Source organism: Phyllostomus hastatus, unplaced genomic scaffold, assembly GCF_019186645.2.
Source record: "Phyllostomus hastatus isolate PE091 unplaced genomic scaffold, TTU_PhHast_1.1 phas_scaffold_345, whole genome shotgun sequence".
Lineage (NCBI taxonomy): Eukaryota > Metazoa > Chordata > Mammalia > Chiroptera > Phyllostomidae > Phyllostomus > Phyllostomus hastatus.
In genome coordinates, this window is record NW_025334024.1 from 16,628,588 (window position 1) to 16,649,528 (window position 20,941).

General features: G+C 47.4%; 1 protein-coding gene across 3 annotated transcripts in view; it reads right to left on the reverse strand.

Annotated features, from left to right (window-relative positions):
- Nucleotides 1–20,389, reverse strand: part of CDH3 (cadherin 3) — a 39,613-nt gene extending 19,224 nt beyond the window's left edge. The window contains exons 1-2 of one of the 3 annotated variants that reach the window (XM_045818603.1): nt 19,994–20,122; nt 19,297–19,417 (exon numbers count right to left, since the gene is read on the reverse strand). In XM_045818603.1, coding sequence (XP_045674559.1) covers nt 19,297–19,417; nt 19,994–20,074 — 202 coding nt within the window. In that variant the 5' untranslated portion in view covers nt 20,075–20,122. Of the gene's footprint in view, nt 1–19,296; nt 19,418–19,626; nt 19,755–19,993; nt 20,123–20,307 lie in introns of those variants that run through there. The other 2 variants (XM_045818604.1, XM_045818605.1) reach the window with 2 other exon arrangements.
- Between the last annotated feature and the right edge of the window lie 552 nt (nt 20,390–20,941).

Consider the following 20,941-nt stretch of genomic DNA (forward strand, 5'->3'; position numbering starts at 1 on the left):
ACATAATGAAATGAATCAACTACAAGGACATTCAACAAAATGGATGAATCTTACAAACATATGGTTGCCTAATAGAAGCCAGATCCAAGAGAGGACATACGCATTATTCCATTAACATGAAGTTCAAAAACAAGCAAAACTAACCTAAGTGAAAGAAGTTAACATGTTGGCCCTAATTTGGGGAGAGGGGTTAGTGAAGGGAAGGGGTTAAAGGGGGACTTAAAAGCATACAGAGCTGCCTTCCATTCCCCAGAGCCCAGTGCCAGCCGGAGCCTTTGTGGAAAGGCTGGAATGTGCTCAAGAGAAGGAGAAGACTGCTTAGGAACCAGCCCTGCCTCCTTGACGACATTCCCACTGAGGAGTCACGGGCTGTGACATACCTGCCCAGTGAGAGGGAGAGGAAGAGGGACTAAGCCTGATTCAGCTCCAGAGGGCCCCTGGGGCATAAGAGCTCCAGGGAGACCCTGCCCTTTACCTTCAACACACAGCTTTGTAGTCTCATCTTCTGAGTTATCTTGCTTTCCTTTAGGGCTACAAGGACCAGGAATGACATGTGGCAAAGATTAAATCGTCTTAAAGTAGGGCAAGAGTTAAATAATCTATGAATATTAATTCCATGGATTATTGATCCAGCAATGCAAAATGATGTTTATAGTAATTTTAAAATAGCCCTGGCTGGTGGGGCTCAGTAGATTGAGCACTGGTTTGTGAACCGAGAGATCATTGGTTCGATTCCCAGTCAGGGCGCATAGCTCAGCTGAGGGCCAGGTCCCCAGTTGGGGGTATGTAAGGAGCAACTGATTGATGTTTCTTTTGCACATTGATGTTTCTCTCTCTCCCTTCCCCTCTCTCTAGAAGTAAATAAATAAAATTTAAAAAATAAATGAAAATTTAAAAAAAATTTTAAAGGGAATACCTAGACTTACTAGGTGAGATTCAGCATTGCTTAAAGCTGTGTTAAGGACACACATAAAGGCCTCTCAAAATTCTACTATTTGGAAACATCAATATGTCAATGCAGAACTTGAATTAATTTATTACGACTGTAGGTTTTCTACTTTGGAAGATGGAAATTAGAGTTCACATAGCCATCTTGAATATCAAATAAGGCAGAACCCCAAAACACACATTTGTAAACCCCAGAACCTTTTACAAATTCTTATAGCACGTGAGGAGACTGGGGTGCAGGTGAGATGCCTTGCCCAAGGTCACATAGCTAGTGAGTGCAATCAGAATCCAGGGTGGTCAGATTCTAAAGCCAGGTTCTTCAACACAGCATTCATTTAAGAACTATCCAGTGTCTCCTAGGTATGTGCCCAGCATTCTTCTAGATACTAGGGGTGCATCCGGGGACCAGTGTTGATGCTTTATTACATTTAAATTTTTATAGGATACTGCCTCCTGTCTATAATTACTTAAAAAAAGTTTTTTATTGTTGACACTTACAGATGTCCCTCGTTTCCCCCTCCCCCAAGCACCCCTCAGCCCGCCACAGTCACTTTTCCTTAGCTATCTAGCAAACAGACCAACAATGAATGCATTGCTTGTTTGTCCATCACTAAGAGGTTAACTTTGTGTGGTGACACCATGTATACAAGAGAAGATGAGGAAACTCCCATGTCTTGGTATGGAAAGATCTCGAAGAGATATTGTTAGTTTTAAAAAGGATATAGCCCTGGCTGATGTGGCTCAGTGGATTGAGCACCGGCCTGAGAACCAAAGGATCACTGGTTGAATCCTAGTCAGGGCACATGCCCGGGTTGCAGACCAGGTCCCCAGTGGGGGACTCATGAGGGACAACCACACACCGATGTTTCTTTCCCTCTCTTTCTTTCCCTCTCTTTCTTTCTCCTTTCCCTTCTGTCTAAAAATCAATAAATAAAATATTTTTTAAAAAGATAAAGAACAATGTAGCCTTCAAAAAATGCTAACATTTGTATTTTTAAATTGTATTTGAGAAATACTTCAGAAGGGTGAAGAAACCAGCAGCTAGGGAACAGGGCAGAGACTTTTTAGTACACACCCTTCTGAATTTTGACCCAAGTGAATGTATTAGCTATTCAAGCACTGATTAAAAAAAAAGACTCACTTTTTCCATTCTTAAAACAGCCCTCTTCCTAAGGGAGGTCTTCAGCTAGGAGAGGGCTGGAGTCTGTCTGCAATTTCCCTTAATGACAGATTCTCAATGAGCCCTCCAATCCTCCTCTACCAGGTTACCCAGCAGGAGGCTAATGGATTGACTCCCTTATTACTCAGAAGTCTGAATCCTCCAAACTCCAAAAGCTGCCAGGCACCCAGAAACTCTCTTTCTGGTATCTACGAGTCTGCACCCCAGGAATGTAAACACTCTTCACCACCACTTGCCAGAACATTTCCATTGTTCCATGGTTCCACACACTTGTGGCACAGTATCTGTAGCACATCTATTCTTAGCGGGGACCGTGCCAACAATCAAGAAGCCAGTAGCAACGCACTCCAAGCGTACATGCCTCCCACTCGTACATGCCTCCCACTCGGGCCGCATACTGCGGTTGCACCAGAGGGCCTGGCCCCATCAGCTCAAGCCCACATTCAGCTGGATGCAGAACACAACCAAGGGGCAGGAGTCAGGCAGGCAGAAACAAGTTTTAAAAGCCTGAGACACCCAGCTAAGTGTTCTCCTATCCAAATCCTCAAAAAACAACCTGCAAGGTGGATATTACATCCCCCTCATTCTGACAACTCTGGAAACCAAAGGCTGCCCGGGGTTGAAGTACTTCAGGAATCGGCTTCAGACAGGTAGTTCATGAGGTCCCACAACCAAGCAGCAGCAGGACCACATTTCAAATCCTAAAGGCAGGTAAGTGATGAAGAACATGGGATTTGGAGGCTGAAAGACTTGGGTTCAAATCCATATTGTATGAGCATATGGAAGCTGTTCCCTCCTCTGGAAAATGGGAATAATAATACGCTTATTGGGAGGATTAAGTGGGATAATGCTCACACAGCACTGAGCACTGTGTCTAGCCCAGAATAAGTCTTTAATAAAAGGTACCTTTAGCCTACTCATAATTAACCTTGGCTTCTAACTCCAAGTCTGGGCCTGCCTCTACATCACTGAGAAACCGTCTCTCAAACTGGGTAAGGGCTTAGCTACAGCCATTAAATGCTTTACCCGAGGGATGAAGCACCAAAGGGAGGAGGAGACCAAAGGGAGGAGGAGACCAAAGGGAGGTGGGACCAAAGAACATAAAAGGGTTTGGAGAGAATTGTTTTGTAGGGGTGCTCTGTGGTTTACTGGGGAAGGGAGAGGATGCAGATCTCACAGACAAGCTGACCTGCCCACCGAAGTCTGCTGAGGCAACTGTAGAAGTATGAGCAGTGTTCTCCGCAAGCCAGAGAGACTGGTAAACAGTAAGCCCTGGGGCAAAATCGTTACAACATCCTCCCATATGCTTCCTGGCACCACTGGCTTGTATCATCGGTTTCAAAATGAAATTGACCTGAAACCAGGCCTCATAATCACTCATCCTCCTTCCACCCCACCTTCTTACAGCTAGTGAAGTAAGCTGATTTCCTGTTCCTGACTGCAGCCTAGCTCCACGAGGCCACAAACCTCGGCCAAGTCACAAAGGCACGAATGGGCTGGCGTCAGACTTTTCTGGGGCAAGCTGGTGAGTGCTGACAAACACCTGGGGCAACAGTTCAGCTCTCCAGGCTGGAAAAAAAGAGACCTGAACATAACTCGTATTTCCACACCCACCTGGGACCTTAAACAGTCATTTGACTGCTTCCGATTCAGTTTCTGCCATAGAGATTCTGAATCCAAGTCAATGAACCTGCTGAAAAGGTAGGCATTCACACCAATATAAATTAATAGCTTTCAGCACTGAGCCTAAAATTGCACAATTCCTAGCATGCTGTTGGGGAAGGGAGTTAATAACCTGAAACTGCTTCTAGTGAAGTTAATTTTAAAAAGCCAGAGCTCAGTGTCTCTGCACTAGACAGAAGACATCCAATGGACCTGTCCCAGGACCCAACAGCCCCTGGCCTGTGCTCCAGGCTCCTCTCTGAAGCCCACCCTCTGCCAAGCCTGGCCTCAGGTCCTGAACTGGCGCCACTGTAATAAAACTTGGTCAAGGAGAGTCAAGTCCCTGGGGTACTGGAGCTGCTGCAAAAAGAAAGCTTTTAAACTGACTTGTATGAACTGATGGATGTTGGGCTGAGAACACATTCCAAACCTGCTTTTAGGTTGAATTGCCTAGACATTTCCAACTTCTCCAGGGAACACTCGTGAAGGTCAGGAGCTTGTCTTCCCAGCCCTGATGCAGAGGTGATACAGCCCCAGCATGCAGCCTCACTGGATGTTCTGGCAAAATACCACCACCCATCTCTCTGGGGACAAATGTCCCTTTGGTGATCAATCTTGGCCAGCTTCCCTACTATTTTTTGGCATTCTGACTAGAAGGGAAGAGTGCATGAAAGTGCAGTGACAGGAACATTTGAAATCTTGCCCCCCAGCACATTGACAATTTGGCTCAAATAAATTCTTATAAAAAATCTGAAAGCAAGAAAATAAAGAAAAGGAAGAAAAGAAAGGGTTTGTGACAAAGCACAGCCCGTGGGGGTTGGGGGCGACCGTTAAGAGAAGTCTCCACTAGCCTGGTTTGGGGACATCACTGGCTTACCCAGCAAACGAAGTTGTCCTTACCGCTGTCACTACCTTCTGCTGGGGGTGGGATGGGAAGGCACAGGGGGAGAGTAGGGGAATTGCCTTGAAAAGAGCTTCTGACGTTTTCCCGAGTAAGACTACACATAGATGACGGGCTCGTTCAGTAAGAAATACAAACGAGAAGAACGGGTGTTGCGGAACATTCGGGAAGTGGCGCTGCTACACACTGCCGGGGGCCGGGAATGTGAACTGGTGCAACCTCTCTGATAATGAAGCCTTAACAAGCCCTGTGACCCGAGATTTGTGCCAGGAAGTCATCCCAGATGGGACAAAACCGTTCACTGCAAGGGTGTTCGTGCCTGTTGCCTAAAGTCTTTTTAAAGCCTCAACAACTGAACTTTCAGCAGAATTAATTATGTGTTGAAGTCGCTCAAACATCTGATCTATAGCCTGAAATGTCATAAAAGAAGACCAATCAAGGAAAAACAGGGCTCTGTTGGGGTGAGGGAGGGGGCAGGTCACAGAACAGCCACTTAGAGTTTATAGCATGTGCCTGGCAACTTGAAAGAATTAATATTCTTATACTTGTAAAAGACAGAGATAGAGAGATGATAAATTAGATATGGGCTGAGCCTTGGCACCAGGAAGGCACGTTAGCTCTCTCCAGAACCAATGACCTCGGGGTGGGGGCGGCGGAGCCCAAGCTGGGGGCAGGAGACCAGGGCCAGCGGGAGGAGGCACCGCCGCCAGGCATGCTGGGAGACAGATCACGCAGGGCAGCTCCACCTTTCCTGCTAGAGAGCCCCGTGGTGCCCTTCTAGAAGCCAGACTCCTCTTCCAGAAAGCTGAGAGCAGAGTAGGCTGACCCGCTGCCATGGAAGTGTTAGTGATAATCCGTCAACACAAAATCCCCGCCTCCGGGGACCCCGAGGAGCGGAGCACTGTGCTGGAGCTGGAGCGCTGGGTGGACGCTATTCTGCAGTGGCCGCAGGCGCAGCAGCGGCTTTGCAAAGATGACCCACTGCTGGACAACTGCATGACCCTGGCGGAACGCGGCTCTGACCCCCATCTGTGCAGTCTTCACCCTGGAACTGGACCTTCCTGCAGACAGGGCGGACAGGCGTTGGAGGCCCTCCGCGTGGAGCCCTTCTCCCACCCCCAGACAAAACCATGGGACTCTGGTCTACGCCCCCAGGTCAGACACCCTCAGTGAAGACTTGGTTAGGTAAATGGACCTGAAGGATCTATTGAAAATGTTCATTTGAAAAGACAAAGGTCCTCTGTGAATGTTACCTCCATTTTGCTTATTTTCCAGTTTTTCCACAGTAAACATTTATATTTGCTTTGCAATCAAAATGAGATATTGTGATTTCCCGTCCCCTCCTACCTGCCCCCTCCCCACTGCCACTAGGTAAATTATATGGTAAACCCTGTTATTCAGAAAGCAGTTCTTTCTAGGAGAGTTAAGTTTTGCCTCTCTGAGTATCTTGGAAGAAAAGCTACGTTACCCAGGTTCTTTCCTTACCCTGGGGAGGTGGGTCCTCCCTGAAAGTCCCCACAGAGAAACCCGACTGCGCTGCACTCCACAGCCCTCTGGGGGCTTGAAGCACCCTTGGACTCAAAGCTCAGCATGAGCAGCTGTGGGGCTCACTGGGTCCTCCCGTCAAGGACTGCACCAAAACAGAGAAGCCTGGTGATCAACCTGGGACATCTGGGACAGCAATTAAGGATCTGCTGGGTAAACGTGCTGCACGCCTTCAGCTAGTCACTTCATCCTTAAGCTGTGTAACAGTGAGCACTCAACAAATACAAGCCCTTATTAATTTCCAGTCTCTTTTTGGGGAACACACACACACACACGTTCTGATTAGGGCCAAACAAGATATGTTGTACTTTTAAAAGCACAATTAAGTTTTCAAAACCAGGGACGGTGATTTAAAAAAGCAAAACAAAAGAACCAGAAGGTGAAGGTCATCAAAAATCCTGATGTAAGCACAAGGTTAAGAAAAAATGGACCAACTACCATTGAGGCAAACTTCGGAAATTAAATTCAAAGTGCTATGTGTGCCTCTTTCATTCACATCTCACCCATTTGTTCCTTTTTTCCTTTTTTCACATCCTCTCTTAAAGAGATACATTTAGCTCTTCACAATGGCCTTCATGATTATCACAGAGCAATGGTTCCCAAACATTGTTGATAAAATCACTGGGAAACCTTTAAAAAAAAATCCAGATTCGGTGCTTTCGTCACTTCTGAATCAGTGCCTGCAGGTGGGCCTGGCAGACCCCGATTCTCCCATTTATTTCTGGTAAGCAGGTAAACTGGTACGGCTTTTGAAGGCACTTCGGGAGTTCATCAGAACTGCAAATGTCCTGACCCTTCTTCCCCTGACCAGCACACAGTTGTCTATTCAGCATCGCACTGAACTGCTTTAAAGGCATCTTAAAATCACGGTCAAAAAGGACATTCATGATCTTCTATATCCTTAGCCTACGTATGGTCCGCCAGCATCACCATCTTCCTAGATTGTTTCTCCCTCAGACTCCCCCTCCCAGACAATCACCAAGATTCACGTCTCTTCATCTCTGTCCCCATCACTTTGGTAAATACTACAACCATCTTTAGTCTGAGTGCAAAAATCATCTTTGAGAAATGCAACAGATCATACATTTAGGAAAATGAAGTAAGATCACTTCCTTGTTTGAAACTCATCAATGATGTGCCATTGTGCTTAGAATTAAAAAAAAAAAATCTTTAAAGGGCTCAATCCTTATCTTTACTGTCTAGTCATATTAGGTCTCTTCTTAAATGCATCATAACCCCTTACTACAAGCCTTTTGCACACTCTGTTTCCTCTATCTAGGACAGTGTCTACCTATTTCCCACTCCAATTTTACCCAGTTAACCCCTAGTATCTTTCAGATCCAAATTCAGAAGTTACTTTCTCAGGGAAACTCCCTCAACTCTCCCAAAGTATTTCAGTTTCCTCTTTTAAAAACTCTCCTAGTTCTATGTAACTTCCTCACCTAAGATCCTTCATTTATAATGTATCATTTTGTTTACTTGTAATTAACTAATTACCTATCTTCCCTATTAGTCTCTAAAATGCCCAAAGGCAAAGACTCTGTTACATTTAGCTTATTTTTGTGTTCCAATACTTAGCACAGTACCCCGTAGGTGTTCAATAATTGTTAAATGAATGGTGAAAGTCCTTTAATCTGGAAACTTTGTCTCCAGGAATGCATTCTCAAGAAAGATACATACAAATCTGTCCAGCTGTAATAATACTATTATTACCACCACTAACATCTCATATTTATTTATTTACTACATGTTTTTTCTTTTTTAATGCTTTTATTTATTTACTTTTATTTACTTATTATTTTTAAAGATTTTATTTATTTCTAGAGAGAGGGGAAGGGAGGGAGAAAAAGGAAGAGAAACATCAATGTGTGGTTGCCCTTTGCATGATCCAACTGGGCAACCTGGCCCACAACCCAGGCACATGCCCCAACTGGGAATCAAACTGGTGACCCTTTGGTTCTCAGGCTGGCACTCAATCCACTGAGCCACACCAGCCAGGGCTATTTATTTACTTTTAAAGAGGGAGGATGGGAAAGAGAAAGAGGAGATAAACATTGATTGGTTGCTTCTCATACACCCCCAACTGGGGACCTGGCCTGCAACCCAGGCATGTGCCATGACTAGGAATTGAACCTGCAACTTTTTGGTTTGCAGGCTAGCACTAAATTCACTGAGCCACACCGGCCAGGGCTCTGCGTGCTTTCATACATTAATTCATTTAATCCTCACTACAGCCATATGAGGTCCCCATTGTTATCCCTATTTTACAGATGATAAAACTGAAGCACAGCCCTGGCTGGTGTGGCTGAGTGTATTAAGCACCAGCCTGCAAACCGAAAGGTTGCTGGTTTGATTTCCGGTTGGGGCATATACCTATGTTACATGCCAGGTCCTCAGTTGGGGGTGTGTGAGAGGCAACCAATCTATGTATCTCTCATACAGCAATGCTTCTCTCACTGTTGTTCTCCCCTCCTTCCCCTCTCTCTGAAAATAAATAAATAAAATCTAAAGAAAACAAACAAACCCTGAAGCACAGGGGTTAAACAACTAACTCAAGTTTCCACAGCTAGTAAATGAATAAACAGATTTAACTCAGGCACAGTGGCTCTGGAACTCTAGCTCGGGCACTCTCTACATTACAGTGCAGTCATATTTCATGCAAACTGCAATTAAAGCAATTTGAAATGGTGCCATAAAATATATTTTTTAATCCTCACCCAAGGATATGTTTTTACTGATTTTAGAGAGAGAGGAAGGGAGAGAGAGAAACATAGATGTTGGAGAAAAACATCCATCAGTTGCCTCCCATATGCACCCTGACCGGGGCACAACCCACAACCCAGGTATGTGCCCTGACTGGGAATCAAACCCACAACTTTTTAGTGTACGGGACAATGCTCCAACCAACAGAGCCACCTGGCCAGGACAAATGGTGCCATAAATATTGTCTCACTCTATACGCAAAATGCAAATTTCCAAAATTAAGAAAAAGTGCAAAAAGTCACGTAATTTCAACACTGGAGGGACTGGTGAGTTGTAAGCACCCCCCTAGCTTCCTCGCCCCACAAACACACTTCACACATGGTCATGAGAATATGTCTTGAATCATGGAAGTTATGTATTTCTGAGGTTTTCAAAAATGCATATTTTACATCAATGCGACCACCCCGAATAACTGTTCATTGCAGCAATACTTGGGTTTAGGAAATAATCCAGAAGCCCCTCTTTCAGGGTTGGGGGAAGCCAGACTAGAAATGAACATGCTCTTTAAGAATGGAAATTAACTTTTATTCAGCATAATACTTGCTAACTAGATTTTGAAATAAAAGAAAACTTGAGAAAAAAATACCTTTTTACTCTGATTGTCACATTCTCAGTCTCTCAACACTCCAGAAAAATAATACAAGGGCTAATAAATTTGAGTTATGCAATTAAAACGTTTTTGGTGATTTCAAATGCTTTTGAAAACAATGCTTTTGAAACATTCAGATAAGACATACGACAATGGTTAATGTGAAAACTAATGATTTTTAAGTGGTATAGTAACCTTATTAAGCTTACAGCAAAGCTGTAAGTTTATGTTTTATTCAAACATAAAAGCTTAAATTTTCTGGATGGGGTTAAAATGAACAATGCATTTGATCATCTTTCTACAGCAGTCTTTCCTAATAAGGTGAGTCCTGAAAGTTAGATTTCTGAAAGTCCAAACAATTTACAATTTTTATGTTAACTCCTCCCCACCTCCACATCTGTAAAAGATAAAAATAGAGGGTTAGCCATATAAATCACAGCATATCTACCGTGTAGAAGATCACGGAGCTGTTAAAGAACAAGATAAATGTGTATTTGGCCGTCTGGAAAGAAGCCTGATTCAGTAACTTGAAAAAGCCAAGTTGCAGAGTAACATTTGTATCCCTAGTATAGTCCAATCTTGTTCTAAAATTTTCTGTATGCATCCGTAAATGTTTCATAAAGAAAAAGGCCTACAAAGATTCACATTAAACCATTAAATCGTGCTTATCCCTGGGGAGTAGAACTGAGGGAGAACTTTCATGTGCTCATTTCTGATTTGCTTCTACTGAGAGGCAGCGAAGTTTCATAGTTAAAGCCCAGGCTACTTAGATTTGAACCCAAGCTCTGCTATTCACTAGCTGTGTGACCTTGGGCAAGTCTCTTAACCCCTCGGACCTCAGTTTCCTCATCTGTAAAATGGAGACAATATAACAGTATCTACTTCAAGGGGTGTCATGGTGATTAAACAAGGTAACACACATGAAATGCTAAGAGCAGTACATGTCACATAGTAAGTGCTACATATTTTATTGAAAAATATGGTTTTCACAGTGAACATATATTCATGTATTAATGTAAAACCCCAACCAACCAGCCCAACCCTACTTAAATAATATAAAAGAGTATATATGGAAGGGAGTATGATAAAAAAATAAAAGGCTCCTGCCCTGGCCAGGTGGCTCAGTTGGTTAGAGTGTCATTCTGATATCCCAAGGTTGCAGGTTCAATCCCTGGTCAGAGCACACACAAGAATCAACCAATTAATGAATGCATGTATACATTAAAAAGTAGAACAGCAAATCAATGTTTCTCTCTTTCTCAAATCAATTTCTAAAAAAATAAATAATAAGGAGGGGTGGAGGTAGAAGAGGGTATGAGGGGGATAAATGGTAATAGAAAAATACAATTAAAATAATGTAAAATAAATACACAGATAAAATAAAGTAAAATAAAATACTCCCTAGGCACCCTGGCTCGCATGGCTCAGTGGATTGAGCACCAGCCTGTGAACCAAAAGGTCACATGCTTGGGTTGCAGCAAGGTCCCCAGTTAGGCGCAAGTGAGGGGCAACTGATCGATGTTTCTCTCCCTCTTTTTTCCCTGCCCTTCCCTTCTCTCTAAAAAGTAAATAAAATCTAAAAAAAAACAAACCCAAAAAACAGAAAAAAACCTCCCTAGGCAATTCCGATACTCAGTCAAGCTTAAAAATTATTGACTCAGACGCCAAGGGCAGGGGCAAACCAGTTAAGAATGTAGTTGAGTCCCAGTTGGGGAATGCAGGAGTATCCTGGAAGCGGAAAAAGACCATAAAAGACAAGAAAATAACAGGGCTTAGAGCCCTGGTGGGAAGCCCCAGCTGAAGCTGACTCCACAAAGGGCAGGGTGCGGGCCTGGTGTCTTGTTCTGGCTTGTATGTGGACAGCCCACAAGTAGCTGTCTTTTCTCTCTGCCTGAAGCTACAACAAGACAGGGCTCGTCGTAAGAAGGCAGCCTGAGCAAGACACCCAGGATGGTGGCTGACCTGCTGGCATCGCCCTCTCGCTGACCAGCCAGCAGTCCACCTCCTCCTAGCTCCAGGGCCATGGGGGCCTCTCCCACACACAGGACAGTTGGAACCTGTCCTATGGTTGCAGAGCGGGGACCAGAGTAGTTTGCTTCAGATTACCACAGTCTGGGAAGAGGAAGCAGACCTAAAACCCCATTTTCCCTTGTCTGTGCCCAGATGCAAGGGTTGGACAAGGGCGTGAAGTACCTCTGGATGGACCTGAGCTGGGGCCGGGGTGGGGGCAGACTGGGGAATATGCTATGGTTCCCAAATTTGGGGGAGGAATCTTCTCAGAGAAGTACACAGGCACTCGTACACAATTAATTACAAAGGAGCACAGACTTCCTAAAGGTAATGTGAGACCCAGAGGTTGGAACCCCGGGGCGAGATCAAACTACTTCCAGTCTCCAGCTCCAGTTTAAGGTTTCTCGGTAAGAGATGTATTTTGAAATCCTCTTATGTGCTCATAAACAAGCAAAAGTGGGGTTTTACTGAGACTGAGGGGGAAGAGGAAAGCCGGAGATGGACAGTATCTCCTCAGCCCTATCTCCCTCTCTAGCCCTTGAGATGCCTGAGTCCTGAGGGAGAACCAATCTCTCCTCCCGAGGGTTCTGTGTAGCCTGGAGACTCTCACGTGAGGGGAGCAGCCACCAGCCCTCCGACCTCCTGGCCATGTTGTCCTGGCTGTAAGCTGTCTCCTCAGAAGTCAGAGAGTGACAGAGCCAGAGGTGAGCTCAAAAATGGGCTAAGAGGGAAAGAAAGGTGTTCATTTTGCATTCTTTCCAAGGACAGGGCATTTGCGTTCGCTGAACAAGCAGTGGGACCCCAGCACCGTGAAGTCCAGTGGGGCCACGGCCATTGCAGCCCGGCGGGGATGCTGTTAGCTGGAGGATTTGCAGCCCACTGGTGCTCTAGGTAACTCAGAACGGCAAGGGTGCCCACATTTGGCTGGAGCAGTGGGAGGGGGCAGAGTATACCAAGCTCCTCCACTCAGACCAAGGCTGGCCTCCGGAGGTCTTTGATGCTGGGCAGGGGAAGGGTATGGAGAGGCAGATGAGCAGCCAGAGCAGATTCTCAGCTGAGAATGTCAGTGAGAGCCTATCAGGCCTGGTATCTGAACTTTCTCTGTCCCTCCCTACATCCTAAAAGGAAAGCCAGGGGTCCTGGACAGAAATGCCCCTCCCCCCAACTCCAGCTCCTGGTGATTAACAGAGGTCCGTGGAGGAGACAGGAATTCAAAGCTCTTGGGTCAGAAGTTAACTATTTCCAATCTTCCTCCAGCTTGGCTGGGGCCAGAGGACCCCTGGCCCAGCTTCCCTTTCTCACCCTGACTTCCAAAACCGTTAGCACCTCACACTCAGAGTCCAACCTGGGTTCAAACCCTAACTCCACAATTTACTAGCTGGGTGACCTTGGATAAGTTACAAAGTTAAAAGCCTAGGTTTCCTATTCAGTTAAATGGGGCCAATTCCACTCCCTTCCTTGGGCTTTTAGGATTAAAGAGCTTCATTACATAAAGTACATAGTGTACTTTCTGGAACTCAGGCCTTGGCAAACGGCACTTAGGTTGTGTTTTTGTTTTGTTTTGTTTACAAGTTCTTCCTCATCCACCCAGCTACCTGGGTTGACAATGCTGAGTAACTAAATGAAATGAGGGGGGATCCACCTGAGGCTGACAATGGCCTTGTCCTCAGGTTGGGGAAAGTCCAGAAGTGCGGTTGGTTGAGAAGGGATGCTGGTGGGAGGACCCGGTGTCTTGGTTCCAGAGGAGACTTCGGAGACTCTGCCTCCGTGGGGCACAGCCGGCACTTCAGCCACATCTCCTGCCTTTTGTGAACACCTCGCTACCTCTGATATGAGGGGATGCTAATTCCAAACTGGGCTGAACCCTGCCTGCTCCTCCTCTCCCCTCTCCCCACCTTAATCTCCATGGACCACCCAGGGACATGTACTTAAGTTTTTGGAACTCTGATCCTGTTCCCTTGCCAGAACACTCCCTGTCACCTCTCACACCCCAACCCCTTCGCATAACTCCTCCCTAGCCTCCAGCTTGGACATGGCTTCCTCTAGCCCCGCCCCCCCAGAACACGTCAGCAGCCCTTACGTGACTCTGTATTTATTCTCCCTCACCTCTCATTCAGTCACATATGTATATAAATAAAACACACACACACATGCAAATAATTTAAATCGTCTGTCTCACTCCACGAACAGGTATGTATCTCATAAAGCCTGAGAGTTTTTCCCCACGTTTGTTCACTAATGTATCCCCAGCACCTAGAACAGTACCTAGAACTTAGTAGGTACTCAGCAAATACTTGCTGAATGAAGGATTCACTATTAAAATTGCTTGGTGACTGACCTGCTTCCTCCTCTACTCAGGAGCCACCTGAGGTTAAGGAGCTGTGGGTCTTGATCACTTATGAACATCTAACACCCAGTAGTAGGTATTCAGACATTTGTTGTCTGGATAACCACTCAACTTGGCTTTGGATCTCAGATACGTCACAGCCTCTGTATTGAGGGAGGAGCTGGACTTGACCACTTTGGTCATATGAGGCTGCTAACCAACCATACACTGACCAGGATAAAAATCATCACCCAGGAAGAAGACCTCACCCAAAAAGTCCCGGGCCCTTTCGAGATTTCCTTTCTACTTTGGGGGAAAAGTAACAAGCATTAGCTTAAGGGTAAATAAAAGGAAAGATTTCTCCCCCAAGATAAAGGAAGTTGCCCTTAGAAGTTGCCAAGTACATAGTTAAGACTTGCCTCTTAGCACAGGGCCAAATGAGAAGCTAGAATGCAAAAGGGATGGGTCTGGTGAGGAGACTGTTGCGGGAGAGAGAGTGGCTGAATCCAGAAGACACTCAGCTACTTCGAGACACAGAAAAGCTGATGTTTCAGCACACGGTCACAGTACTGAGAGCCTCCATTAACTCAGCAATTAAGCTCCCAGGTATGTGCCTAACAGACCCCACATACAGTTTCACCAAGAGACTTGAACAATAGTGTTCACAGCAGCACAAGTCTTTATAGCCCCAAAATAGTCACTCCTCAAATGCCCGGCAACAGAACCATGGAGAGCCACATAATGACTATATGACATAGTGAGAATCAACTACAACTTCATCCAAAACTATGCAAGGGTTTCACATACACAATAAAGCAGCCAGGTCCAAGACAATATTCTCTATTATTCTTTTACATAAAGTTCAATTAAAGGCAAATTATGGTATTAGTACCAGGAAAGTAGTTTTCTTGGGAGGAAGGCAGAAGACTGGGAAGGAAGGGGCATAAAGTGCTGGTAATGCAGCTTTTCTTTCTGTCTGGTTTTTAAGTATTTTTTAAATTTTTTTTAGAGAGGAAGGGGGAGAGAAACATTGATTTGAGAGAGAAACATCAATCGGTTGTCTCCTGTTGGAGCCCCAACCAGCGATTGAAACCACAACCTAGGTACGTGCCCTGACTAAGAATCAAACCCCCAACCTTTTGGTGTAAGACACGAGCTCCAACCAACTGGGCTGCGCCGGCCAGGGAAGTGATGCTGTTTCCTGATCTGTGTGCTACACACATGGATGTTTCCCGGGATGTCCATCCAGCTGTACACTTACTTGGGCACTTTCCTCTCCATAGCGGTTTTCTGATCGGAGACATTTCAGTCCCAGAATTAAAGATTCAACTGATTTGGGCAGGGGAGGCCCTTCTCTCCCTCGTTCTCCATCTCTCTCCAAATGCTTTGCAGAGCTGGTTTCTAGCCCTAGAAACTCATTGCTCATCGTAAGCTATGCCTTCCTCACAAAGCGGAGAGGTGTGGGCACTCTGCACCAGGTAACCTAGGAACAGTGTCTTGTGAGGAGGTAGGAAGGCAGTCTAGAGATCTGAGGTCTGCTCCCCAGGCACACACACTCAAACCATGACGTGCAACAGGCCTCGGCAACCGACTCTCCTCCACTGCTGAGCCAGAGAGGCAGCCACCAGGCCCGAAGCCTCAATTCCCAAATATTCATGCTTCTGAGGCAGATCTTTTATTTTTTTAAAAAATGTATTACTTATTGATTTTGAGAGAGAGGAATGGAGAGAGGAGGGGGAGAGAGAGACATCAACTTGTTCCAGTTATTACTTATGCATTTATTGGTTGATTCTTGTATGTGCACTGATCAGAGATCAAACCTGCAACCTTGGTACACAGGGATGATGCTCTAACCAACTGAACTACCCAGCCAGGGCCTCAGAGGCAGATTCACCAGGCATTGTGGAACCCCTCTGAGTTTAAATCCCAGCCAGCCATACTGCTGGCAGCCCCAGCGACTTCATGCCAAGTTCCTTACCCCATCTTACAGCTAAGGGGAAAATACCATCACCTGCACTGCAAGGCAGCCAGTCGTAAGCACAAAACAATTAATACTAGACTATAAGCATCCCAGGGGCAGAATTTGGTTTATTCATTGCTTTAGCTGCAGTTCTAGAACAGTGCCTGATATATACAGTGCAAAATATATATTACTAAAAGAATAAAATGTAAATAAAGGGTATAATCCAGAATGGGGGCTGCAAAACAAAAAGCAATTTTTATTCAAGTTGAAATAAGCAAAACTATCTGGAAGTCAACTTGTGTACTGAACTTTGAAATTAGCCAAATGCTGACTAAGGGTGAGGCGGACCTGCTGGGAGACCATGTGAAGTGCTGGATTTCTCGTACTGTAATTAGGCTGCCGCTTTCAACTGTTCCCCATTATGGATGTACAGACCACTTCAGGTCACTCACTTCTTTTTTTATTCCTCACCCAAAAATATGTTTATTGATTTTTGGAGAGAGGAAGAGAGAGAAGGGGGGGTGGGGGAGGGGGGAAGAGGGAGGGGGAGAGAGAGAGAGAACCATCAATCAGTTGCCTCCTATATGCGCTCGTGCCAAGGATAGAACCTGCAACCTAGGTATGTGCCCTAACCAGGAATCGAACCAGCAACCTTTTGGTTTACAGGATGATGTTCCAACCCATGAAGCCACCCAGCCAGGGCTAGGTCACTTATTTTTTTTGTTTGTTTGTTTTAAAATTTTAGAGAGAGAGAAAGAAGGGGAGAAGGAGAGTACCTTCATTTTATCCACCTCCCACTTTCCGGCAGTAAAAAAATGCCAGGGGACTTGGGAGTAAGAAACTTCCACTCAAGTCCCAGCAGTGATAAGTAAAGCCATAACCACTCGGGTTTCACCTGTAAAATGGCCAGACCCTTCCCAAGGTTGTCACGATTCATGCAAATAACCACTGGGCATCCTATTAAGTACCGGGTCCTAGGCAGAAAACCTACAGGTAAGTCATGTCTGTGATGCTCAAGGAGTCTCACAAGCTGCTAAGCTAAGCCAACTGAATCCAGTAAGCTGTTCCTCCACCTCTCCACCTTTAAAACCCCCAGCAGGGCTGGGCTACAGGTTTTCTGAAGTCCCAACTCAGATTAAGAGCTGAAGTTGTTTAATATTTACCTTACCAGCTTCAAGAGAACGTCAGGAGGATTAAGCAAGCTCAGAATTGTGGAAATGCTTTGAAGAGGAAAGTACTCATACAGACAAGGTATTAATTATATCTGATAATTTCTCTGAGCTCAACTTCATAGGCACCTGTGATATTCATAACCCAGGGGAGAACAGGGGCGGTTGTCCCTCGGCAGCATGGAAACACAAGAGTTTGCACGTCCCCTCGGGATAACCCTTGCAACAGGACTGGACCCATCCTGTGTGCTGAGGATGGGGAGCTGGGGTGGAGAGAGCAGGTAGAAAGATGTCAGCAGCTGACGTTGAAGGGGAGAAATACCAACATTTTTTATTGGGGCATCCCAATTAATGGGACCAGTCAGGTCCAGCAACTTGCTTTCACTTAAAAAAGGCAGCAGCCTATCTCACAGGACGACTGCTCTGAGCACTTGTCAGTGGCAGTGAGGTAAAAGTTAGCCAAGCGCATGAACCCACCCTTTGTTTTACAACCCAGGTGTGCTCCTGGCATAAACCCATGCTTTTCACAATCATAAACCACACATCTGATGAAGTGGAATTTTCTCAAAAGATTTAAAATGCCTGATGTCACCGGGAAGCACTCACCAACTGGACCATGAAATCGAAAACCTGATCACTGCTTCCTCCCAACAACCTCAAGCTTAGTGAAGTGACAGTTAATCGGATATTTCTTGCTTCAGTAAGAAAGATAAGGCAGACAACACTCAAAGCCATAGCTTGCTTTCCAAGAATGTAGTCAAAGAACTTGACGACGAGGGGGAGGGGCAGAGACTTGGCAGCACTCTGGTTAGCACTGAGGCTTCCTCAGGGAGCCGGAATTGGATTTGGGGCCCTGCCCAAGTTAACATTTTTTACAGGTTGGCTGAGTTGTAGTTTGTTAGGCAGTAAGTAATAAACCCATGCACAAGAATTTAAAGTTTATGAGGCATGGCCTCTTAATGCCTCTCCTCTGCTCCCTACAGCCAAGAGTTTAAGGAGCCTGGCTTAGCCTGAGTGTTAATTGTTTGTCAATCTGCAGAGTTACTTTGGAAAAGATTGGGGCGTGGAGGGGTAGGGGCGTGGTATGGAAAGGCTTCCACAGACTCAAGGCCTCCAATTCTCTTTTGGAGACGCAAAGGGGAGCCATTCTGTCCCCCAGGCATCAGCACCTCCATGTTCAAGCTGTGGGAAATTTGTACCTGGGGTGAGGGGTATGCAGATGGGAAGGGGGGTGAGAAAAATGCTGGATAGCGGCGTTTCTTAATTGTTTTGAAAGCCAGGTAAACTGTAGATCTCCTCCTAAGAAAAATGCATACAAGAGTTCTTAAACAATTTTACAGGTTAAGAATCCTTCAGAAGCCCACTCAAGGATCGAGGTTACACCTCTGTTTCAGAACTTGGAATTGATAGGGTGGAGAAGCAACCTCCCTCCCCTTCCCCGGAGGGAAAGAGGCCCCCATCCCATCAGCTGCAGCTGCCTGGGTCTCATACAGTGGCTCTCCACACCAAAGTGGTCCCCACCCCCATCCTCAAGTTTTTGAACTACAGAGGGGTAAACAAGTACTTGGGAGATCAAAAATGTGCTTTGATCTCCCATACACCGCCCCCTCGGCTCAAGACCTTCCGGCTTGGGACCCCTACTACCCCAGTGCCCTAACATTCCAGTCCCAAGACACTGGAGGCGCGGGGGTGTTCCCAGTGCGTGATGGCCCCAACCCAGGTGTGCCAGACGCAGTTTCCAGGCAGGCTGCAGGGGCGCAGACCCTCCGGGAAGGGCAGGGTTAAAAGTGCATTCCAGCTGCCGTGGAAGAAGGGGGGCGGGGGAGGGGAGCGCGAAGAAGAGAAACAGACCCGGTCTGTCTGTCGGAGACACAAAGCACTGTACACAAAGGGGGCCCGAGAAGGGCGAAGGGGGCTGCCCGGGGCACGATTCATCCCCACACCTGCGCGGGGGGCTGGGGGAAGAATGTGGACAGCGCATTACTGAGCTGGGGACAGCGGGGTAGAGCCTGCCACATACCTGCTGGGTGGGGAGCTCAGCCGCCTGGTAAGCAGCCGCCACCGGGCGGGGGGTGGGGGGGCCTGAACGTCAGAGGGCGCTACCCTCCCCGATCTTATCCTTCGGCCGCTCCTCTACACCACGGCCGCTCCGATGGGGGCCACACCGGAGCGGACCACGTGCGGTTTCCACCCGCCAGGCGCCCCGAGGTTGCACAGGGCAGGCTCCCTTAAGGTCTTACCTTTCTCTGGAGCCTGGCCCGGCTCCAGATCCGCGCCTCCTGCCTCCAAGGTCACTTCAGCCCCCACAGAGCCCGCCAGGCACGGCTCGGAGGCCGCGCACGGCAACCAGCAAACCTGAACCTAAGGAAAGAGCGGGGAAAGAGGGAGGTTGGGTCACAGGCGCGCCCGGCCCTGAACACCCATCCCTGGTCTCCTCACAAGGCTCCCCAGGGAACCGTGGGCCTCAAGGAGCCCAGCCCGGTTCTCTCCCCGACGCCAACGCCGCATGCGGACCCCGCCCGCCCTCCCAAGAGCGTCCAGGCTGGGACGAGGGCGAGGCAGTAGGGTACCTGGAGAAGGAGGAAGAGGCGGAACAGGAGGGACGCGAGAGACCCATTAGGGAGCCCCATTGTGGGAGAGAGGGGTGAAGATGCTGCCGCAACGGCGGGACACTGCTCCGCTAACCTCTCCGCGCCGCTTTGAGCACCGCAGCTCCAGGCGGCCAGCGGGAGGAGGCCAGGTGAGAGCAGGTAGGTGCTGATTGGTCCAGCACCGCGAGGTCCCGCCTCCCCGCAGGTGGGCGGTGGCTTGAGCTCTCCTGGCACCCCGGAGCCCTCTCTCTTCCCCCTCCTTCATTCTCTCCGATTTTCAGGAGACGTTCCCGGCAGGGGCGCAGCCGTCTAGCAGGTTTGGGGTTCGAGAAAAAAAAATACCCACCCCACTTTTCAGCCTCCGCAGCAAGCAAAGAAAAATGTTTCTGGGTCTTGCGGCAATAGCTAAAAAAAAGTGGAGCGGCATCCGAACCTGAGTGGAAACAGGCGCCGCACCGAGGCTCCCCCGAGGCACCGTTACCAAAAGCTTTGATGGAGGCGGGCGTGTCCGCCCTGCGCCCGGCTGCAGCCGGGTCTGCCCCTGCCTCTTTCTCCGCCCCCCACGCCAGCCTTCGTGGGGGACTCCGAGGGTTTAAAACTGGCAGTGTGAGTGGCGCGGGACCGCGTTACAAAATCTGCTGTAACCTGCAGAACACCTACCGAACAGCAGGAGAAATGGAGGCTGGGAGAGATGGTCCCGGAGTTCAGAAGCCGTGGTGGCGCCACAGGCTTCATAGCCTCCAGCAACAACCACCCCCGCCCGCCACGCCGACAACCAATAAGAGCGTAAATAACACTTTCTTAAATAAAGGCATTTTTTTTTCAAAAATGCGTCTTTTTATTGGTCTGAAATAACTGAATATAATCTAAGCAAAAACTGCCTAAAGCAGCCTTCTAGTGAGCCCTCCTCGAACACTGCCCTCCTCCCTCCCTCCTGGGAGCCACGCGGCCACCTGAAGCGCTTCCCTCTTCCCGGCACCCGCGGAAACTGTCGGCTCCGGTGCGGCACCCGGTACGCCCTCGGCCCCGCCCTGTGGTTCCCTGAGGCCTCTCCCGTTTCTTTCTCGTCTCCTGCTCAGATTCAGGGGTTTGAGGAGACTGAAGTCTCTAGATTCTTCGGCCCTCGAGGGGTAACGTGGTGGTCCCTTTGTCCTTCCCACCATCAGATTGTGACTAAAAGGACTCATTGCGCGGCGACCGTGGGAGCCCTCTCTCTGGCCAAGCACTGGCTCTGAGTCGCACCGCCTGCCTTCCAACTTGGGTTGCACAAATTATTAGCGCTGTGGCCTCAGGC